This window comes from Hyperolius riggenbachi, chromosome 1 (genome assembly GCF_040937935.1).
Source record: "Hyperolius riggenbachi isolate aHypRig1 chromosome 1, aHypRig1.pri, whole genome shotgun sequence".
In the NCBI taxonomy this organism is placed as follows: Eukaryota; Metazoa; Chordata; class Amphibia; order Anura; family Hyperoliidae; genus Hyperolius; species Hyperolius riggenbachi.
In genome coordinates, this window is record NC_090646.1 from 406437706 (window position 1) to 406460281 (window position 22576).

Genomic DNA, 22576 nt, shown 5'->3' on the forward strand with positions numbered 1-22576 from the left:
CCTCTTACCTACAAATTACCTTTTCACACCTAGCAGGTTAAAAACTACCAAGAAAAATAAAAGATCAAAAGGGACACTTAAAGGGACCCTGAACAGCCGTGAAAAAAAATAAACCCTAGACTTACCTGGGGCTTCCTCCAGCCCCCCATAGCCCGCAAGGTCCTTCGGTGTCCTCTGGATCCTCTTTGTGGTCCCGCTGGCTGTTTTATAAGCCTGGCGACTTCTGCCAAAGTCACGGATGCACTGCCCACCGGCACACCCGATACAATCACGCGCCAGTCACTGTAAGGGTCCTGCGCATGCGTGGTACTCAAAAGACTGAAACCAAAGCTGCCAGGTTTACATAGCTGCCAGCAAGACCACAGAGGGGACCCAGAAGATGCCAAAGTACCTAGCGGGCTTCGAGGTACTGGAGGAAGCCTCAGGCAAGTCCAGATTTGCTTTCTTTACCGCTGCTCAGGGTCCCTTTAAGCCTGGGGGAAAAAATGCAGTTTAACTCATTTGGGGCTTCTTGCAGCCCCCTGCAGTCATACAGAGGTAAGTATCGAACTTTTCTCTTTTTAAAAGTCAAAGGTTTAAGGCAATTAGGTACAACTTATATAAGGGTGACCATGCATCCTCTTTTCCCTGGACAGGTCCTCTTTTTCCGACCTGTCCGGGGCGTCCGGACGGTTTTTTTAAATGTCCGGGGAAGAGCCGTTCGGAGCCAAACATGAGCCGGCTATTACATTGGCTCTTCTGGCTGCTCGGCTCCCTTTAAAGAGCCGGCTTGTTCGGTTCTCTAAACGGCTCTTCGGCAATCAATCCCTGCTGCTCTGCTCCGCCCCCATCCACTGAGAGCAAATTGCGGAGCAGAGGGGCGGTGGCGAGGGGCAGAGTTGGCTAGGGCCTGAGCAGTGGTGTCCCAAGAGGCGTGTGCAGAGGGTAAATCGCTCTGGGTGTCACCATGGTAATGGGGTGACACCCAGGCAGAAGTACAGTGACGGCAGAGCAATATGTGGTGAGGAGTCTGCAGATATGGAGAAGGGGGCCCGACTTCATTCCTCCCATGCCCCCCTCCTGTGCCTCTCCTATTTGCACAGCGCAGCGTGCGGCTGATGCAATCTCTCCCACCTGCTCCTGAAGTTCTCTCCGTGACCGTGCATCACCTGCCGGCCGCTCTCACCACTTCCTGTTCTCTGCAGGTCGCGTGATTACACGGGGTGTGCAGGGAGAGCAGGCAGAGAGCGGCAGGCGGGTGATGCACGGTCACGGAGAGAACTTCAGGAGCAGGAGAGAGAGATTGCATCAGCCACACGCTGTACTCTGCAAATAGGAGATGAGACTCAGGTGGGGGGGCCATGGTGAGTGAGTGAAGGAGGGGGAATGAGGTTGGTCTGTTCTGCGTGCAAAGGGGGGGAGAGGCAGTCCTGACTCCTAGATGCTGCAGCAAGAACTTTTCAAAGATGTGCAAAGATGTACACATGAGACCCACTGGGGGCAGGGCAAAACCTGTGGCAGACAATGCAAGGACGGGTGAGTGCTGAACTGACTGTAGAGCAGTCACAAGCAGGGCTCTCAGTTTAGTCTTGCTGATCCCCCCTCCCCCGCAATGATGCTTTCCCTGTGCAACAAGCTAAGTGCACAGGAAGGAGAAGGATCAGATGTTAGGTACTATTTGCTGCAGCTTCTGACTATCCTATCAACCCTTATTGCTCTTTCATTCTGATTTCTCAACCCCCCCCCCCCCCCCCCCTACTCTGGCGGACCGTTTCCTCACCCTCCGCAGGCTGCAGCCAGTCACCTCTCTGCCACATGCCACTCTCTCCCTTCACTTTCAGTAGGTTGCTGTAATTTATCATCCACTCTCCCATCTCCTATGGTCACCTCTCTCTGCCACCCTCTACTCCCCTGCTTCTAGCTCTCTGCCACCCTTTCCTTGCCTGCTGTCCCCTCTTTGCCACCCTCCCCCTCCTGTCTCCTCTGTACCACCCTCCCCTCCTTTCCCCTCTCTGCCACCCACTCCCTTGCTGATCCTTCTCTGCCACCCACCCCCCAGTCACCTCTATACCACCCTCCCCTGCTGACCCTCCTGCCACCCTCCCCTCCTGTCTCTATACCACCCTTCCCTCACCTGATTGCTGCTCCCTGCCACACTCCCCTAATAAGATTGCATTTGTGGGGAAATGTGCTGTCAATCTCATAGCATTTGTGGGGAAATGTGCTGCCAATCTCATAGTATTTGTGGGGAAATGTGCTGTTATCTCATAGCATTTGTGGGGAAATGTGCTGCCAATCTCATAGCATTTGTGGGGAAATCTGCTGCCAATCTCATAGTATTTGTGGGGAAATGTGCTGTTATCTCATAGCATTTGTGGGGAAATGTGCTGCCAATCTCATAGCATTTGTGGGGAAATCTGCTGTCAATCTTATTGCATTTGTAGAGAAATATGCTGCCAATCTGATTCCATTTGTGGGGAAATCTTCTGCGAATCTGATTGCATTTTGTGGTCGGCCCTCCACCATGTGGTCTGGAAGAAAAAACTGCCCTCCATGCCCGCGAAGTTGGACAGCACACTGCTAAGGTCTTGTATATTTGGCCCCACCCATGGCCACACCCACATGTGATCGTCCTCTTTTTTGGAAATCAAAATATGGTCACCCTAACTTATATTAAAGCACTTCCTTGCTTGCTTGGGGCTGGTATTTTATTTATTGATAAGGTATGAAAACAATCAAAAAGAAAAAAAACGCAAACAAAAAAAACATAACGTAACTGGTCATTCTGTAAATTTTTATCTAAAACAGGAATTAGAAGGGCTATATGCAATTCACTTTTTCTCCTGAGATTTTTCCTAAGAGATAATTTTACATCTTCGATTTTAAATAACTTTTTAGCACTTTGCAATGAAAAAAGTACCTAAAAAATATCACTATTTAATTTACAAGTTGTAAAAATATCAACCTAGAGAAAACTCAGGAGAAAAAGTGAATTGCATATAGGCCTAAGTGGTTAAAGGGAACCTAAGTGAAGTAAAGAAAAAGTTTCACTCACCTGAAGCTTCTACCAGCCCCCTGCAGCCGTCCTGCTTCCGTGCCTGGACTCCTCAACAATCCTCCGATTCCCCGTCGTGACTTCTGCTTATTAGGAGTCGTTGGACCTTGCACCTGCACAGCCAGGGCCATGCACATCCTTGTTCACATTCCAGTCCACAATAGCATCCTGCGCAGTACGGGAATGAGCGCGAATCGATCCGGGCACCCGCAGGGTCGAGCCAGTATCGAGCCAGCGGCTCGATACCAGCGCACAAACGAGCAGTGTATGCCCAGCATTAAGCAGTGTATGCCCAGCATAAGATCTTTCATTAATCTTTCAAGTGTGTACACACCATAAGCCGCGGCATGGGAATGGAGGATCGTTGAGGACCGGCATGGGCAAGGCTGCAGGAGACTTTTTCTTTACTTCGCATTAGGATCCCTTTCAAAAATTATAAACACCCTTATTTGAAAGTAAACCAGTCCAACAGTGATGTAGAGAAGCAATAATGAAGAGTTGCTTATATAAGGAACGCTCAGCTTCAGACAATGTAGTTATCACAGAAGTTAATGTCAAAATGGGTAAGACAAAAGATTTAAGTGACTTCCAACAAGGGACGATCATCGATGCAAGAAGAGCTAGTGCAAACCCCCCCCGAAATGATGACTCTTTTAGGATTATCTCACCCAACAGTATCTTGGGGGTGCAGAGAGTGTCAGTTGAGGGGAAAAAAAACTAACTTGAAACAATAAGGACTATTCTGCTGGAAAAACACTGGTGAAAGAGAGAGGTGAAAGGCGAGTAGCACGCATAGTTCGCAGCAAGAGAAGCGCAACAACACAACAAATTATCGTGCGGGCATCTGAACCCACCAGATGCACACTGTGGCTCGTTTCCTCCATTACGACTTTGAGAGAGCCACAGTGCGCATCTGGTGGGTTCAGATGCCCGTCCCACCTTTTTTACCTATATAATTCTGGCCTTTATGTCTTTTGGTTGAGCCATACAGAATTGTGTATTACAGCCTGATGAAGGGCACATATACCATGTAAAAAGCCCAAAACGAACATGTGTCGTTGCCTCTAACACAGCGCCTATTAAAGGTTGCAACCAACCATCAAGCCAGAATATAGCATTAATCAGTTCCATCCCAGTTATTGATGTTTTTGATATAACATATGAAATGGCCAGCTGGGCAACAAACTGACACCAGCTATCTAGCAGCTACCAGTCATCACCACTGATCATGGAAAGTGTAGTCAATTTTCCAACGGGGAGCTGATGGAGGTAATGTCGATCCCACCCAGTAGCCTTGCTCCCAGTATCGTGCAAAGGGGTTAGTACAAGGATATCATAAGGATATAAAAGTTGTTTTAAGATCTCTTTATTTTTTAAACCTTTCAACATAACTTAATAAAAGGAAGATGAAAAAGTTTATGGAGGGAATATTCATGGGGGTATTTTCTAGGAATTTGACCAGTCTGTTTAAAAAGGAAAAAAATAAGTGAAAGGAATACAGACACTGACTCATTTTTTCCATTTTAATAAAGGTCTGCTGCTTGATTGCCATGACCATCTTTTGGCTTCAGTAGTGTCTGAGTCACCCATTCAATAAACATGCATAGGCCTAACTAGCAATCATCATACTTATTCCTAGAGAGCTAATTTTATAGGAAGTACTGTACTGGGGACCTCGATGGAAAAGCAGAGCATTTGCAGCCACTTTCAGTTTAAACTACATTCAGGACACAGCAATATCTTTTTTACAAAGACAGAATTAAAAAAAAAAAAATCTGTGTGCCAGAAAATTGTTAAGAAACAGGCTGTGATAACTGAAGCTGAAAACCTGTCTCTGTATTTAAAGCTACGTAAACATACTAGTTTTTCGATAACTGAAATTATAGTTCATGATTGCTTCATGTGACAATCCAGTGCGAGTTCTGGTGTAGCCAGACTTCAGCGGTCACTGAGTGAGATACAAGTCAGCTGACTGCCAATAGAGTTCTTTTTCCAGCCTGCAGCCAGAAACTGCCTGTTTGTTCCTCACCGCCATGCATAGGGCAGAGAGCAGAGTTGTCTATCTGTATTGTGATCATGAAAAGCTGTGATCTGAAACCAATACAAAAGATCATTTTGAGCAACATTTATCCCAGGTGATTACACAGCTTGAAGGGACCCAGAGTGCTAAATAAAGATGAAATTTACCTGGGGTTTCCTCTAACCCCCAATAGCCCGTGAGGTTCTCAGCCATTCTCTCCTCCCCTCTCCTGGTTCCACTGGCGGCTCCTGTAATTGTCAACTTCAGGTGCGCGGTTCAGTCTTTAGAGAACTGTCTATTCGCAGGATGCTTACGGCAGCCAGCGTGACGACGCAACTGGGGGGGGGGGGGGTCGCATGCGCGACTTCACCCAAAGTCAGCGATTTCCAGGACAGTGGGTGGGACCAGGAGAAGGGAGAAGAGGATGCCGGAGGACCTCGTGGGCTACGGGGGGTGGGGCTGGAGGAAGCCCAAGGTAGTTCCAAATTTGGCACTCAGTGTCCCTTTAAAGGATACCTTAAGTGAGAGGTATATGGAGGCAGACATTTATTTTCTTTTAAACAGAAACAGTTTCCTTCATGCTACTTAAGGCGATTAACAATTTTGATCAGACTTACCGCAATAACTATAGCATTGCTGTCTGGCCTCCATTCTGACTGCCTGTAAGATCCAAATTGGGCTGCTGATTTTGCCGACTCCTTGTAACTGGCTATCAGCACGCTGGGCTAGAACACAGAAGACATTTTAAATTAACAGGTGAGACACTTGGTAACTTTCAAAAACATTACTTTAAATATTTTTACAACTCAAAAAAAAACAAAAAAAAAAAAAAAAAAAACCCTTTACATTACTAATTATATATATGGGGTATAGATACAAATTGAGTACAACTATTTTTCTTAATCAAAAAAAAACAAAACAAAAAAAAAAACATCCTTATAATAGTAAAGAATAATTCCAATTTTGTTAAAGTGTGCCCGAGGCGACATGTGAGATAAACAGGTGTATGTAGATCAGGCTGTTTTGGTTGTTTTATTTTGCTGCCTGAAAGTTAATTTTCAGACATAGAAGGGACTGCTTTTGGCTTGTTGGTACCACGTCAGAATTCTAGTGTACATCACTGAAAAGCAAATTACAGCTATAAAAGTTCTCCTGACAGAATTCAACTAAGCACAGGGAGAGATATAAAAAGGTCAATAGTTCATGTATTTTCACTCAGGGACACTTAAAAGACTGCCATTGAGTAGAGACTACACAACATTCAATCTACTTTGTAAATGCTTAAATATAAAATCCAATTGGATATATAAAAAAAAAAAAAAAAAAAAAAAAAGTAGCAGGATAAAATACAATTGTTTATTTCATCAGTTATTTTCACCTGGGGTTCACTTTACAACAGTGAAGAACATATGCCATTGCTCCCTAACCCATTCGCGTTCCGTCGTTTTCACTTGAGAAATGTTCACCTCCCATTTATTAGCCTATAACTTTATCACTACTTATCACAATGAACTGATCTATATCTTGTTTTTCCCGCCACCAATTAGGCTTTCTTTGGGGGGGTACATTTTGCTAAGAGACACTTTACTGTAAAAGCATTTTAACAGGAAGTTTTCAGCCATTATAGTTTTAAAATAATACATGCTTCCATAATAAAAACTCAAGTATTGTATTTGCCCAAATGTCCCGGTTATTACACCGTTAAAATTATGTCCCTATCACAATGTATGGCGACAATATTTTATTTGGAAATAAAGGTGCATTTTTTCAGTTTTGCATCTATCACTATTTACAAGTTTAAAATAAAAAAAAAAATATATAGAAATATATCATCTTTACATTGATATTTAAAAAGTTTAGACCCTTAGGTAAATATTTACATGTTTGTTTTTTTTTATTGTAATAGTTTTTTTTTATATTAAACATTTTATTTGGGTAGTTTTGGGAGGGTGGGATGTAAACAATATGTTTATAATGTAAATGTGTGTTTATTTTTATTTATTTTTTTACTTTTAGTTGTAGTAATACTTTTTGGCCACAAGATGGCGGCCATGAGTTTGTTTACATGACGTCACTCTAAGCGTAACATACGCTTAGAGCGACGCACGGGGGAGGTAACAGCCAGAAAAGGTGCAGCTTTCGAGAGAGAGCTTTTTCAGCGGGGGAGAGGAATCAGTGATCGGGCACCATAGCCCGATTCACTGATTGCCTGGCTAGCGAACCGCGGGCCGCGTGCACGCGCGCGATCGGCCGCGGTAGCGCGCATGGTTCCTGGACGTAGTTTCTACTTCCAGGAACCAAAATAGGTTAAGCAACATAATTAAAAGTGGATCTAAAGTAAATTTAAAAGGCAGCCAATGTTTTGGTGATGGTAGCACCACGAAATTCCCCAGATACAAGGCCCTACTTCTTTAAAGCGAACTGAGCACCCTTTTTTTTTTTATAAATGAACCTACCCATAAGGGAGGTTTGTACTAAAGTACCGTTGGTAGCAGGTGTTGGGGTGAAAAGCATTAATTACCCACGAGGGGCTGCTCCTGTGAGCTCTTGTCCGTATGGTGGTCACCATCTCCTCTACACAGTGCTGCATTTTCTTTTTACTGGGGTTGGCAAGCATGCGCTTCTGCTACAATGCATGCCAGGAGATGTAGTTAGTGGATGTGGATATAGAGATGTACTTGCATCTACGGAACACATCTCCAGGCACACACCCCGGGAGAAGGAATATGCAGCACTGTGCTGAGGAGATAGCAACCACCATACAGACAAGAGGCCACAAGAACAGCCCCTGTAGTTAAAGAGACTCCGTAACAAAAATTGCATCCTGTTTTTTATCATCCTACAAGTTCCAAAAGCTATTCTAATGTGTTCTGGCTTACTGCAGCACTTTCTGCTATCACCATCTCTGTAATAAATCAATGTATCTTTCCCCTGTCAGACTTGTCAGCCTGTGTCTGGAAGGCTGCCAAGTTCTTCAGTGTTGTGGTTCTGCTATGAACTCCCCTTCCAGGCCCCTCTATGCACACTGCCTGTGTTATTTAGGATTAGAGCAGCTTCTCTCTTCTCTGTTATCTTTTACAAGCTGGATAAATCGTCCTCTGAGCTGGCTGGGTTTTCACATACTGAAGAATTACAGACACAGGCAAAGCTGTTTGCAGGAAGAAACGAGCAGCCTGAAACTTCAGTGCATGAGAGATGCAGGGGGAAAGAAACACACAAATGATCTCTTGAGATTCAAAAGGAATGCTGTATACAGCCTGCTTGTGTATGGATGTATTTTCTATGTGTGGACATACTGTACATCAACCTACTTCCTGTTTTGGTGGCCATTTTGTTTGTTTATAAACAAACTTTTTAAAACAGTTTTTAACCACTTTTAATGCGGCGGGGAGCGGCGAAATTGTGTCAGAGGGTAATAGGAGATGTCCCCTAACACACTGGTATGTTTACTTTTGTGCGATTTTAACAATACAGATTCTCTTTAAGTAATGCTCATCTCCCCAACTGCACACTATTATGGCCCTTTTCCACTCGCAATCACAAACACCAGTGATTTTTCATTAAATTTGTCATGCGATTGCGATTTTTCCTTTGCATTGCATTTTCCCTCTCAAAATTGCCCCAGAAAGCGATTGTGATTTGCAAATCAAACAACTATAGTAGAAAATACTTCTCATGAGTTCTATGATAAAATTAACAACCCTAGCGATGTAAAAATCACTAGAGATTTCTGATTCAGCTGTGAAGTGGAAAAGGCCCTTACAAACATCCCTTATGGGGAGGTTCATTTAAAAAAAAAATAACTGGTGGTGTTCAGTTGGCTTTAAGAAATCCAGAAAAGTCCAGATTTAATTTTTTAACCTCCCTAGTGGTAACAGGCTTGGGCCGGAAATCTGCAGTTCATAGTGGTAACACCGAGCTGTATCCACAGGAGGCGAGTAATGTGCAGGGCTGCCGCAGATCTATCTAGCGGTATGACTTTTAGGGTCTAAAAGAGACACTGAAAATATTATGATATAATGAATTGGTTGTGTAGTACGGTTAATTACTAGAACATTAGTAGTAAAGAAAATATTCTCATTTATTATTTTCAGTTATAGTGTTTTTTATAACATTGCATCATTCTCTAATATTTGAAGTTTACACTCTACTCAGCATTCTAAATGATTTTACCGAGCAGGCCAGTTAACTTTTGAACGGTCCTCTGGCAGAGAAAAAGAAAATACATTGACTGGCAGTTGAGCTAACAAGCTTCAGAAGACAGAGCTCTCTGCGACTTTGAACGTTGTGGAGCTCAATGGCTCTTTTGCATAGATAACAACTGGGGTTTCTTGACTCTTCCTGTACTGGAAACAATATTAGACTCATGTCTCTGCTCCTAATGCTTTATTTCTTAGCTGTACATACAAATCATTATATCATAATTTTTTTCGCTTCAGTGTTCCTTTTAAAATAGTTCTCATTAGGGGTGGATTCACATGACTACAGGTAATCAACCGCTAATTTACTAACCTTTCAGCATTTTCTATGTTATTTATACACTGACACTAGACAACACCAAGAATAAAAATCTACATGTGACTGATGGTCAAGTGCAGTGATACTAACTTGTAGGGGAGAGACACACACACACACACTATACTAGTTTTGCAGAGACCTTTAGCCGTGCATAAAGAAAAAGCAAGCCAATTGCAATTATCACTGTGGGTTTTAAAGAAGAGTTGGAGATTTACTTTCAGAGGAAAATCAAAATCAGTCATGTTAGCTTGCGCACAAAGCTTGGGAAGTCAGCCAAACCAAAACTGAGAGCTGGAGAAGAAGCCAACCTCTGTCACCACACTTAGCACATAGAAGTGATGTGCCAGAACCAACAGATCTAACCAGTTATTGGGAGGAAAGATCTGCTCAATGCAAATTAAAGAGCATTTTTTCTGTGAAAAATGATACCGTTAATAAAGATTTTTATCAGTATCACTTCAGGTAAGTTCTATGTACAGCATAAGTGTTCATAATTCATTTTTGGTACTATTAATTTTTTTTAGCAGTAATGAAATAAAGAAACAGGTCTAAAATGTCTAGTTGTAAACTTGGAAAGAGCTGTGCTTATAAGCACAAACCCTTGCAACAATCCACAAAGTACAGGATTGCCTCATTAAAAACAAAGGTTTTTCCAAGATATCACTAACAGCGCATGCCCAAAAAGCAGTGCACTAACCACTTAAAGGGGAACTGAAGAGAGAGGTATATGGAGGCTGTCGTGTTTATTTCCTTTTGGACAATACCAGTTGCCTGGCAGCCCTGCTGATCCTCTGCCTCTAATACTATTAGCCATAGCCCATGAACAAGCATGCAGCAGATCAGGTGTTTCAGTGGTTCCGACTTATAAGTCTGATCTGACAAGACTAGCTGCATGCTTGTTTCTGGTTTTAATCAGATACTACTGCAGAGAAATAGACCAGCAGGGCTGCCAGGCAACTGGTATTGATTAAAAGGAAATAAACATGACAGCTTCCATATACCTCTCTCGTCAGTTCCCCTTTAAAGGGATACTATCGATTAACATGTGTTTAACCTGAGTTTGAGAGAGTTGCTGAAGTGCTGGTAAATAATGATGTATACATTTCATTTGCTTATCTCTTTTGTTTACTGTAACAAATTCCTTTCACTCTGACCCGACAGCACTGTCTGCTCAATTCTGAGGGGAGAGTTAATGAGAGGAGGGGAGTTTCCCTAAGGCCTGGAAGCCACTGAAAACCGCAAACGCAAAATGCAACCGCTAGCGTTTTGTCTGAGCGGTTTGCAAGTGGATTCATGCGCGTTTTTTGGTCGTGTTTTGCAACATTGTATTTTTTTCCCCAGCGGGTGCCTAGCGTTTTGCGTTTTTATCCTGATTGGTCCTGTGAATTATTTTTCATTTTGTTACAGTGTGCTGAACCGCAAAACGCTAGCAAAACCGCTCAGTTTAGGTTTTGCTGAGCGTTTCTGCTAGCGTTTCAATACTTTACATTGAAGCGCTAACGCTCCCAAAATGCTGCAGGTCCAGCGTTTGCGTTTCTGGGAAACGCAAACGCTCCTGTGGAAGTTGCCCCATCCATTAACATTAGCCCAGCGTTTTGGCAAACTGCTAGCATATCGCAGTGCTGCCAAAACGCTGCCAAGAGCGCTCCTGTGGGTTCCAGCCCTCACAGTGTAGTTAACTCTTTAACTGTGTGTGTCAGAGAGCTCTCAGAAGAAGCTGCATGTTTCTAAGCTGTCTGCAAGAGAGCAGAGGAAATGTAACTTGTTTTGAACATGTAAATTGTCTGACAGCACAGCTTTTCGTATTTTTGGGGGCTTTCAGGGAAAAATACAGTGTAGTGTGATATGCAAAAAACACTGGCTGTGCATTGAAACAGACACCACTTTGCGAATGATTTGTTCCAATAGAGCTAAACCCTGCACACAGTTAATTAAAGCTTTTGCCTCTGATATTTAACATAACAAATAGGAAAATGTTTACACAGCTATTTAGACATTATTTGTACGTTGTCATTTTATAACACTTGGGTATTGATAGTATTCCTTTAAGCCTTCTGGCTGGATTCACAGTGGTCAGTTGCATAACGCAGAAGTTATAATGGAAACTGGACAATGCTTGCAATAAGTGAATTAGAATAACACAATCCTTTACAACACAGTACTGTGAACAGGCCTATATATAGATATGTATGGGTAGGGAGTTGATATGTAGAATTATTCTGCAACACAACTAAGCACTGAACTAGGCCTCAGGGTTGTTATCTTATGCATCTGCACAATTTTCACATTTCAGTGCTCCTCCCATTCATTCGCCAATAACTATCACACCTAAATGATCTATATCTTGTTTATTTCAGGACAAATTTGGATTTTTGAGGGCGATTTATTTTTAGTAACTATTTTATTCTCTATACGTTTTAAAGGAAAAAGAGAAAAAAAAAAGTGAAAAATACACTATTTCTCCAATTCCATCCACTACAGTTTTAAAATAAACAACGATACCGTAGATAAAACCCACACATTTTATTTGCCCTGTTATGCAAACATTTAAATAGTGAAGCATATGGGGATAATAGATTACCGTATTTCTCGGACTATAAAAGACGCAGCTAGGTTTAGAGAGCAAAAACAGGGGGGGGGAGGGGGGGGGGGAGACACTACTATATATCGCTATATCTCTAGCTAGATCTATATCTCCACACACACACACACACATACGTACATACATACAGTACATATTTAACCTGGTGCGTCTATGGTTCAGGGGCGTCTTGTAGATTGTTCCCCCCCCCCCTCCCGATTATTGTGCCCCCATGTGTCCACTATGCCTCCCTGTACCCTCCTGTCTCCCCTCTGCACGGTGTCCTGGGTCTCACCGGCCCCTATGCCCTCCTGTGTCCCCCTGCGCCGCCTGGTAAGTCAGTTGCAGTCATTCAATCCTCGCCTGCTGGAGCCTCCAGGTGGTATGCGATTAATCAGGGGGAACGATGCAAGTCAATCAAGGTCGCCTGGCGTTCTGGCGTCTCCAGCGGGCGAGCAGTGTTGCCAACTCATCCCTTTAATTACTGACACATATGAATTATACAGGTTTTGTGGCTAGGTAGATGCAGTTAAGGCACTGATTATGTGCAAATAGCCCCAGAACCTGCATAACTTAGATGTGTCAGTAATTAAAGGGATGAGTTGGCAACACTGCGGGCGAGGCACTGAATGGCTGCATGGAGAACCCCGGTCTCTACACCCGGCCCATCGTTTTTATTGGCAGCAAGTAAATTAAATTGCCAGGAGAGCACAGGGACACACACAAGGTCACATGGGACAGAGGGGGCACAGGACGACAATGGGACACCAGCCAGAGGAGAGACAGGAGGACACCAGAGAGTAGAGACAGGGCAGCAGAGGAGGCATTAATGGGGGGACATCTTCGGACCGTAAGATGCACAGACCCCTCCCCCAACACACACAGACACACACACACACACACTTTTGGGGAGGAAAAAAAACACTTGTTTTTAAATGATGGACAGAGTTTGTCCCTACCTATTTTTTAAGTGACAGGGGTCCAAGCTAAAAGACACATACAACTGTATTCTACAATCTATTATGATTAAAATGAGGTCCCATATACATGATTTGATAAACTGCATGCACAGCAATCCATTATTCTCAAGGTGTGCCTATGGCTTTTTTTTCAGTTCATTCAGATAGGGACTGGTTAGGAAAAGGAGTAGGTGGTGGGTGGTTAGTGTTGAAGTAAGTAGTTGAAGGGCGTGTAGGATTAGGCATAGATAGTGGAGGGTTCAGGTGAGAGTTAGGGTACAGTGGGTGATAGCACAATATCGATTAAATTACAGATATTCCACTATAGTGGATAATAGAATATCGGTAAGATTACCGATATTCTGTTATTTTGCACCCATCACTATTATTTTGTGCCCATTTTTCCTTGCAACACTATTATAGGTACACCCTATCTTTGCCTAACCCTAGACAACCCACACAGACACCAAGCACAAATCCTCCCCAATCTATACACTAATCAGCACTGCCATAAGCGCCCATGTAATAGCGCCTAGAACAGCAAGTTTGGGTGCCGTAGTCGCCTGATAAAATAAAGGGAGTGGGGACCATTCACTAAAGAAACTTCTGCTATAACAGATTTCAACAAAGCTGTACTATTTTCCTAACGTTACTTGTTTATATGAATGATCACTGGCGGCCCATTCACACTTAAAAGCACAAAATTGCAGAGGTGATTTTTCAGCGATTTCAGGAGGAAAATAAATAAATCACTGGACACTGCAGCGATTTTTCCGCGATCTTGTATAGCGCTTCTATAGCACTGAAACATGATTGCCAGGAAATCGCTTGAAAATGGTGCAGGCTACGCGTTTTCATATGGTGATTTGCATTAATCGCCAGCGATTAACGCAAATTACCCAAGTAAGAACGGGTCCATAGGGTATTATAGCACTAGCGCTTTCAAAAGTGCTAGCGATTGAACGTTTTGCCGAAATCGCCGGCAAAGTGCTCTAGTGTGAATGGGCCCTTAAAGAGCCATGAGCTTTCTTTCATGTGCATCCAACAACCATTAGGGCCCGTTCTCAGTTGGGGGATTAGCGAGTGATTCCCGCTAAACACCGAAGCGCTAGCGCAATAATAGCCTTATGGCAGTGATCTCACTGCCATGATTGCTGTAGATCTCGGGTGTGTCGCGATTAGCAGCAATCGTAAAACGTGTTTCCCCGCAGCATTTTGCCATGATTCAGGAGCAATCATAATACAGTGCTTATAAAAGCGCTGATCGTGATCACTTTGAATTGCGAGAGTGTACAGTGAATTTACCACGCTAATCGAAGTAAAATCACCCACGCAAAACTGTAGTGCTAAACGCTACCGTTTTGCGCTTTTAAGTGTGAATGCAGAATAAGGCCAATCCACACTACAAGAGCTTTTCTAAGCTTGTTGCAATTTTAAAAGCTCTAGCTAATGTTATATGTGTGTGTTCACACTGGAGCGATGAGTTTTTGTGAAAATCCCCCATAGCATTGCATTAACAAAAGATTTTCAAACCACTAGTGTTTGAAAAGTGCTTGAATCAGCCCTAATGCCTGGTACACACCATGCAATTTCCCATCAGATGGGTCGATAGATAACTTCCGACAGATCCGATTGGATTTCCGATTTCCGAAATTATCTATTCCACCCATCTATCTGACAGGAAATTGAATGGTGTGTACCAGGCTTAAGAGGCAAATCTTTACCACTGTGCTAGTTCACCAGTAGATATTTATTTTTACACACAGTACAGCGCTGACATTCTCCACAGCACTGTACTGGGAACAAATTATTTATGTCGCTAACTGTCCCTTGAAAAGTCCAATTATCTCTACAATAATCTTGGGCCAACTCAAAGAGGAAGTTAATTAACCCACTAGTATATTTGTGCCAGAAGGCTATATAGTATCCTGACCAGGGACTGACCATGGGGAACTATTGTTACAAGGCAAAAGTGCTAGCCACATAGACATTGTGCTGCCCAACCATATTATTTGAGAGTTACGAAGAATACAACATTAGTCATGGGCTGCCCAGCAGTTACAGCACATAATATAATGTTTGTTTAAAAGAATCAGTAAATCTTGATAGAAACATCACTGACGACAATCCCTGTTTTGTTACAACAATAAAAAAAAAAATGCACAGACTGCAATGTAGTAGTGGCATGCAGTACATCCAACTAGTCTAGTAATCTCTGCGCTTCTAAGCATTACCTTAGCACAGACTTTAATCTGTGCAAATAGCTAAAATAAACCGAATTATTGAACTTTCCACATGACGTCAGAAAAAAATTACACCTGTGTTCTAACAAATACACAAGGAGATTAAACAAGTTTATTTGACTTCAGGTGACCAATGACTTTATATATTTCTATGGTAACCATATGTTGGCAGTAATGTGAAGAAAAAATAAATAAATAAATAAAACAGTATACAGCATCTTTCATGAGACCATCTTGCGATACTGCAAATGAATAAACAGTTACTATAGTGACTGTATTCCAAGCTAGTCATAGCCATATAAGGGCCTGTAAATACATACTGCCTTATTCTGCATATTATTATTATTATTATTATTATTAAGTATATATATATATATATATATATATATATATATATATATATATATATATATATATATATATATATATATATATATATATATATATATATATATATATATATATATATATATATATATATATATATATATATATAGTCTTGTCACTAACTGTCCCTCACAGGAGCTCACAATCTAATCCCTACCATTGCCATATGTCTATATTATGTAGTGTAAGTACTGTAGTCTAGGGCCAATTGTTAGGGGGAGCCAATTAACTTATCCGTATGTTTTTGGAATGTGGGAGGAAACCGGAGTGCCCGGAGGAAACCCACGCAGACACGGAGAGAACATACAAACTCTTTGCAGATAGTGCCCTGGCAGGGAATCGAACCAGGGACCCAGCGCTGCAAGGCGAGAGTGCTAACCACTACGCCACCGTGCTGCCCAACTTGAGTTTGTTTTACAATACAGCAGAAACACAGAAGCCAAGCAAAATCAATTCTGTTCAGTGGTGACCATTTTATAGGCCTTGCATTGCAGAATGAAAAACAAAGTTCTGCATGCTGTATTTTATGATCTGACATTCCTTTGCTCATTCAAAATGTATTTTTCAATACCTAAATGTCTCTTGTGAACAGAAATAGTACTCCAGTCTAAAGCCTGACACACACGTTCAATTATGATTGGTCAATCACTGACCAATTTTACCACTTCCATGTAGTGTGAGGGTCAACAGATATTGAATACTATAAGCAGATTGTGTAGGTAAAGCTCTAATACTACTTAGAGATGGCTACATCCGTTCATAGTATTGTAAATATGTTGGCTCTCATGCTACATGGGGGTGATAAAATTGGTCAGAGATTGGCCAATCAAAATTGGATTAGTGTATGGACCCTGACGCCTGGTACACAATTTTTTAATTATGATTGAGACCATCACTGTGTCTCAAGAAGCCCCTAGATGGCATCATAGATGAGACACGGTGACTGTGTTGGAGCTGCAAGGGGATATATGGGCACTGCAAGTGACTCTGCTGCTCTCCATCGCATACATAATTGCTGGGGGGCACAGGTCAGTGATTGCCAAACTGCGGGGAGGCAGGGGACAACTGGCTACAGGGTCAGTGCCCCTATTGCATTGCTCTAATCACTACATTGCGGGAGGGGCGGGGAACAAGGATACAGCGGGGTATGAATCTGCAGGGGAGACATCACATACCATTAAAATTAGGATCACTGATATGTGATGTCTCTTGCACCCCACTTGTACCCCTGACGAAATCTTTACAGTGAACACGTAGAGTCACGGTTTTCATATCTTTTTGTTCACTGTGTATATGTATGAGCACAAATAAGGTCCAGTTGATCCTCCACACCACCCCGGCTGACCAGCTAGCCAGTGGTTTGGCTTTACTTTGTTGTGGTGAGTGGCGATACGATCCTGAGTTCCCTGTTCAATCACCGCACTACAAACAAGCCAACCGGCGAGATTTTGTATGCTTTAAAGTGCAAGGTATCCTTAAAGGGACCTGGGAGATACTTACACACCACTCCATGAAACATTGTTTGGGGTGGGGGTGGATAAACAAGGACCCTCCCAGACTTTTTTTTTTTCAGTACACATACTGAAGGCACCTACATATCTATACTGGGGGCATCTACATACCTATACTGCAGGCATCTACACCTGACTTCCTATAACAGGGGCACCTATGCTTGGCTACCTATATTGAGGGTTCCAACACCTTTACTGGGGGCACCTATACTTGGCTAACTAACTACTTATACCGAGTCTGAGGGCTTTTTTTTCGGAGGGGGGAGGGTATGTGATACAGAGATCTGAGCGTTTGGCGTGATGTACCACGACTTCAAACCGGTTGGGAACCACTGCTCTCAGCAGAGAGAGAGATGGATGGAGATTTATTTTTATTTTTTTTTATAAAATGAGAAATAGTTAGAATTAATTTTTGGCTTGGGTTTCAATCTGTCATTTTCTGGACCCAGAAGCCACAAAGCTCCATGGAGGTTTCAGGACACAAAAATTAGATTACGGTAAATCTCTTAATTAGAAGCCACCCCCCTCCCCACCCCCATAAAAATCAACTTTCGACAAATGTAAAATTCTATCCTTTTTCTACAATACTCAGTAGTAAAGTACTTTCACCCTGGAATTAAGAGTGGAGCACTTATGTTTGGATACTCCTTGCCTGTGCTTATTCCAGAGAAGATATTGATATTCAGATACCATTACAGAATATGCACAAAGCAGACACACAGCTAGCATTGGTCAGCAATTGCACATTAAAATGTCTCTCATTCCTACGAGACTTTACAATCAAAAGTACTGTACAACATCCACATTGAATCCTACTGACAAAAATGCTAACATTTGCTTAGACTGTATGGAAAGTACCTAAATTTTCATATATCCTCTCAAAGCTCTCTTTTCTTACACTCCTCATATATTCCTTGCTAGTATGCTGTATTTTTCTGATTTAAAACCTTGTCCACCACGCAGATCATAAATTGTGCATTTTATTGTCAGACTTATAAAATACAGTTTACTTAAAGCGGACCCAAACTCTTGCACAACACACACAATGCAAAACAGAAGTTTGCCTTCTTAAAACCGAAGGTATTTGTGATTATTCAGGTTGTAGTGAGCTCTGAGATGTCCCACAGTGCATCACTGCTGAATATGCAAATCATCTCTTTGCTGTCCCCGATAGCTAAACGCACTTCCAAAACTACTGGAATGCAATGCTGTATCAGCTTGCTAATATCACAAAACCAAACTAATCCAACATGCATGCAGACTGTTTCGGATTGGCTGATAATCAGTGCATGGAATGAATTAATAAGGCTCTATTGGGTAGGACTTGAAACACTCAGTTACAGATTGCCCAGCAAGCTCATGGTGAACCAAAACTCCACGGAGTGTGTAAGGGGCTCAAAGATCAAAAAGCCTCCTTACTAAAATGCTATACAAAACAAAAACCAAAAATGTTTCCTAAATGATATCTGAGGTGACAAATTAAATCTAGATTTACTTAACTGGGGCTTCTTCCAGCCCCTAGAAGTAATTTGTGACCGCCGCAGCAGCTCTAGTCTGGAGTCCCGCTGGCCGCCTCTGAAGGATCGCCGACCCCCGATAAGTCGGACCCTTCTGAGTAAACGCGGGCTTTCACCCGCATGCGAATGCACCCACGTCACCAGGAGTGTACTGCACCTGCGCAGAAGATGCTGACCCATTTTTTTTGTTTTGTTTTTTTTCTCCAATTTGAGCTCAGGCAATCGCTGGCACCTAAATTAGTCACTTAGTGTTGCCATAGGCCGTAATTTTCATTACTGCCTAAGGCGACATCCAAACGATCATGCCAAGATTAGCTGATCTGCTTCCTTATTCCTTCCCTCAGAGACAGCAATAAGCACATGTATACGCCATCGTTGCCTATCCGGACTGGGATTATCTATACAACCCTAAAGCTTCAGGCTCTGTATGGTATCCACTGTTTGGGGGCAAGGAAGAGGGGAAGGAGGAATACTTGCTCTTCTCCTTTCATTCCTCTATAACAAATAAATAGGAGTGCTGAACGAATCCCCAAAGATGGAATGTCCACTCTGGACAGACTGTTCTCCTTTGGTGTAAGCAATATGTCACATTTTACCTCCTTCATGCGTACATAATAAGCATAGCATAGAACAAATAAAGCATAGAGGACTAAAAACAGTCCTTTCGTTTACAGAGATCAGCTTCGAGATCTTTACACATCTCACATCTTATGCTGGATACACACGGTGCGTTCGCGCACCTCGATTTTCCCGTCGATTCGTTTATTTCCAACATGTCCGATTTGGATTTCGATGGATCGTTAGGTCGATTCGCATGCAAAGTATGCCGAATCGACCTAACGATCCATCGAAATCCAAATCGGACATGTTGGAAATAAACGAATCGACGGGAAAATCGTGTGCGCGAACGCACCGTGTGTATCCAGCATTACACATCAAAGGGCATATTGGATTGGCTGCTCCAATGTTGACTACAACCTCTCACTCATTCGTTCTAATCCGCTTTTCTCTTGCCAGCATTCAGGACTTCTCTGGAGCTTCTCCTCTATTCTGGAGCAGTTTCATACTCCTTTTATGACTCACTGCCTTTTAGTTTCCAAATACAACCTTAACACTTTTTCAGGCATGTATATACTGTAATCTGAAATAGCATACCCACATACCTACTGATACAGTTCAAGCTTATTCTGTACTTATCAGTTAAGTCACCACATAGTTCACCTACTCCCTTCACTTTATATTTAACCCTTTTCTTGTATTAATCTCATTTACACAAGGCCATCACAGTATTGCTGCTCATTGCACTGCCTTTTAAATGTAAAGTACCTTCTACTGGGTATACTGTATGATTGTTTATTATCTGTTTTACCCGTTTGCATCATTTATGTATAGTTTGTGTCAGTGCAATAACCTGTGGCTCTATATATAATAACAGTGTGTTCAGCTGTATTCCCCTAGGGCAGTCAGATCATGTCGACACATCTGACTGCCCTCATTGTCTGTACTAGAATTCCGTTTAAATGAAACTACTCATTCTAAATGATGATGTAACATTTGTCAGTCCTCTACAAGTCCTTTTAGTCAATATTAGAAACAAAAGAAACAAAAAAAGTATTTGCTGATTGTATTTTGCAGTCAGCTATGAATTTCTAAAAATACCAGAAAATGTAATGTTCACCTGTGTTCAGCAATGGCAACAACATAGTATGTGAACTGTTCCCCTTTGGTGTAAGCAATTTGTCACATTTTACCTCCTTCATGCGTACATAATAAGCACAGCATAGAGCATATAAAGCATAGAGCACAAAAAAAAAAACATCCTTTCGTTTACAGAGATCAGCTTTGAGATCTTACACATGTCAAGGGCATATTGGATTGGCTGCTCCAGTGTTGACTACAACCTCACACTGCATCATAACACATTGAACAAACACTGATGTAAAAATACAATTAAAGCCCTTGTTCACAGTTCTATTTAAATGGATAGGACAGTTACATTTGCATTAATTAGAAACTTACAATGTATTGTGCATTACAAGCTAGTACTTTCTGCAATAAATATATTTAAAAGGAACCTAAAGCAAAAATAAAGGAGCAGTTTAAAGTTTCAAACAACTGTACTGAGAAGTATACGGAGGCTACCATATTTATTTCTTTTTAACCTCCTTGGCGGTTATCCCGAGCTAGAGTCGGGCTCAGGGTTAGGGCTGCCGGAGGCTGTATGCAGGCTCAGCGGGAGCGTTTCTTCCTCTCCTCCGGGGCTCTGCTTCCTGCTGGTGAGATTGCCGGCTGTCGTCATGACAACAGCCAGCTATCTCACTTTAGAATTGCAGCACCACCCGGAGGATGGAGGCTTAACTGCAGCGCTGGAGCCAGGGAGGTGAGTGATTGCTGGGCTGCTGCAGATCTCCCTGGCAGCATGATTGTTTCCAGGTTTTAGGGTCTGAAAGGGTGCAAAAAAAAATTGCACTGCTTTTAGACTCTAAAATCCGGAAAGAATCATAATGCCAAGGGGGTTAAACATTACCAGTTGCCTGGCTGTGTTCTACTGATCCTCTGCCTCTAATACTATTAGCCATAGCCCCTGAACAAGCATACAGCAGATCAGGTGTCTGACATTGTCAGATCTGACAAGATTAGCTGCATGCTTGTTATGGCGTGATTCAGACCCCGCTACAGGCAAAAAGATCAGCAGGGCGGCCAGGCAACTGGTATTGTTTAAAAGGAAATAAATATGACAGCCTCCATCTATAATTTACTACAGTTGTCCTTTAACTCACCTTTGGATTCTTCCAGCCCCCTGTAGTCGTCCTGTGCCTTCCCCGTCATTCTGCTATCCTCTGGTCAGCTGCAGCGCTCGTGTTAGCTGTATGTGCGGCCTCTGATCGGGCTCCCATGCTTTCTGCACTTGGCAGTATGTAAAACTTGCTACCGTGCATGCGCAGAATGCTTCTGACCCCGGGAGCTGCTGGTTCATTTAGCCTCATTTCCTTTTGAAATGACAGCACCAGGCATGGGCTGTTGAGTTGAAAGCCACTCGAATTCGAAATTGTAATGAAGCTTGATTAAGGCAGATGTGAGCATGGGAGATGAGGGGTTACTTACCCAGAAGTCCGGCGGGCTCCTATGCGTATCACTACAGTCACACGTGACTTATGGGATGCACTTCCTACTTCAAGCCTGAAGGAGGAAGTGCGGTAGTGAGATGTGGAACGCATCCCATAGGTCGCGTGCGAGTGGAGTGATATGCGTAGGACATAAGGGAAGGACCCGCTCAATTGGATGAATAAAAGTCAGATTTTTATTGGAAAAACATCAGTATTGGACAGACAGGCAAATTAGCTCACGGGTATCAGAGCTAGCAATCGCTCCTTAATCATAGCTTAAAAAGCTCTCACAGGAGCTACAATTTATACAAGCAGTCATGCCTCAAAGGGTGGTCCATACAGCAAATTGTACAAATGGGAAAAATGTAAAGGTACATAGTACAAATGGAATCAATAGTATCCAAAGTGCATAATTTCTTATAAAAAAAATTGCTCATATAAAAACAATATACACACACCAACCTACCTATAAATAAACTGGTAATCACTCTAAGGGGGAGACAAATGTTAAGGATCTTCATACATTATAAAACAAACTGACGTCCCACCTGGAGTGGAGACCGTTAGTGCCAAGCCGCCAGATCCAATACGTCTCCCGTTTCAAGAGATTCCTCTGGTTGTCCCCCCTCTAATGGGTCGCATGACCCTCTCCACACCCTGGATTCTAAAGGAAGAAAGATCACCCCCATGGCATACAGC

General features: G+C 42.5%; 1 protein-coding gene across 1 annotated transcript in view; it reads right to left on the reverse strand.

Annotated features, from left to right (window-relative positions):
- RIC1 (RIC1 homolog, RAB6A GEF complex partner 1) overlaps nucleotides 1–22576 on the reverse strand; it is a 190859-nt gene that overhangs the window by 150349 nt on the left and 17934 nt on the right. Inside the window, exon 2 of the mRNA XM_068235469.1 lies at nucleotides 5672–5779. Coding sequence (XP_068091570.1) covers nucleotides 5672–5779 — 108 coding nt within the window. The remainder of the gene's footprint in view (nucleotides 1–5671; nucleotides 5780–22576) is intronic.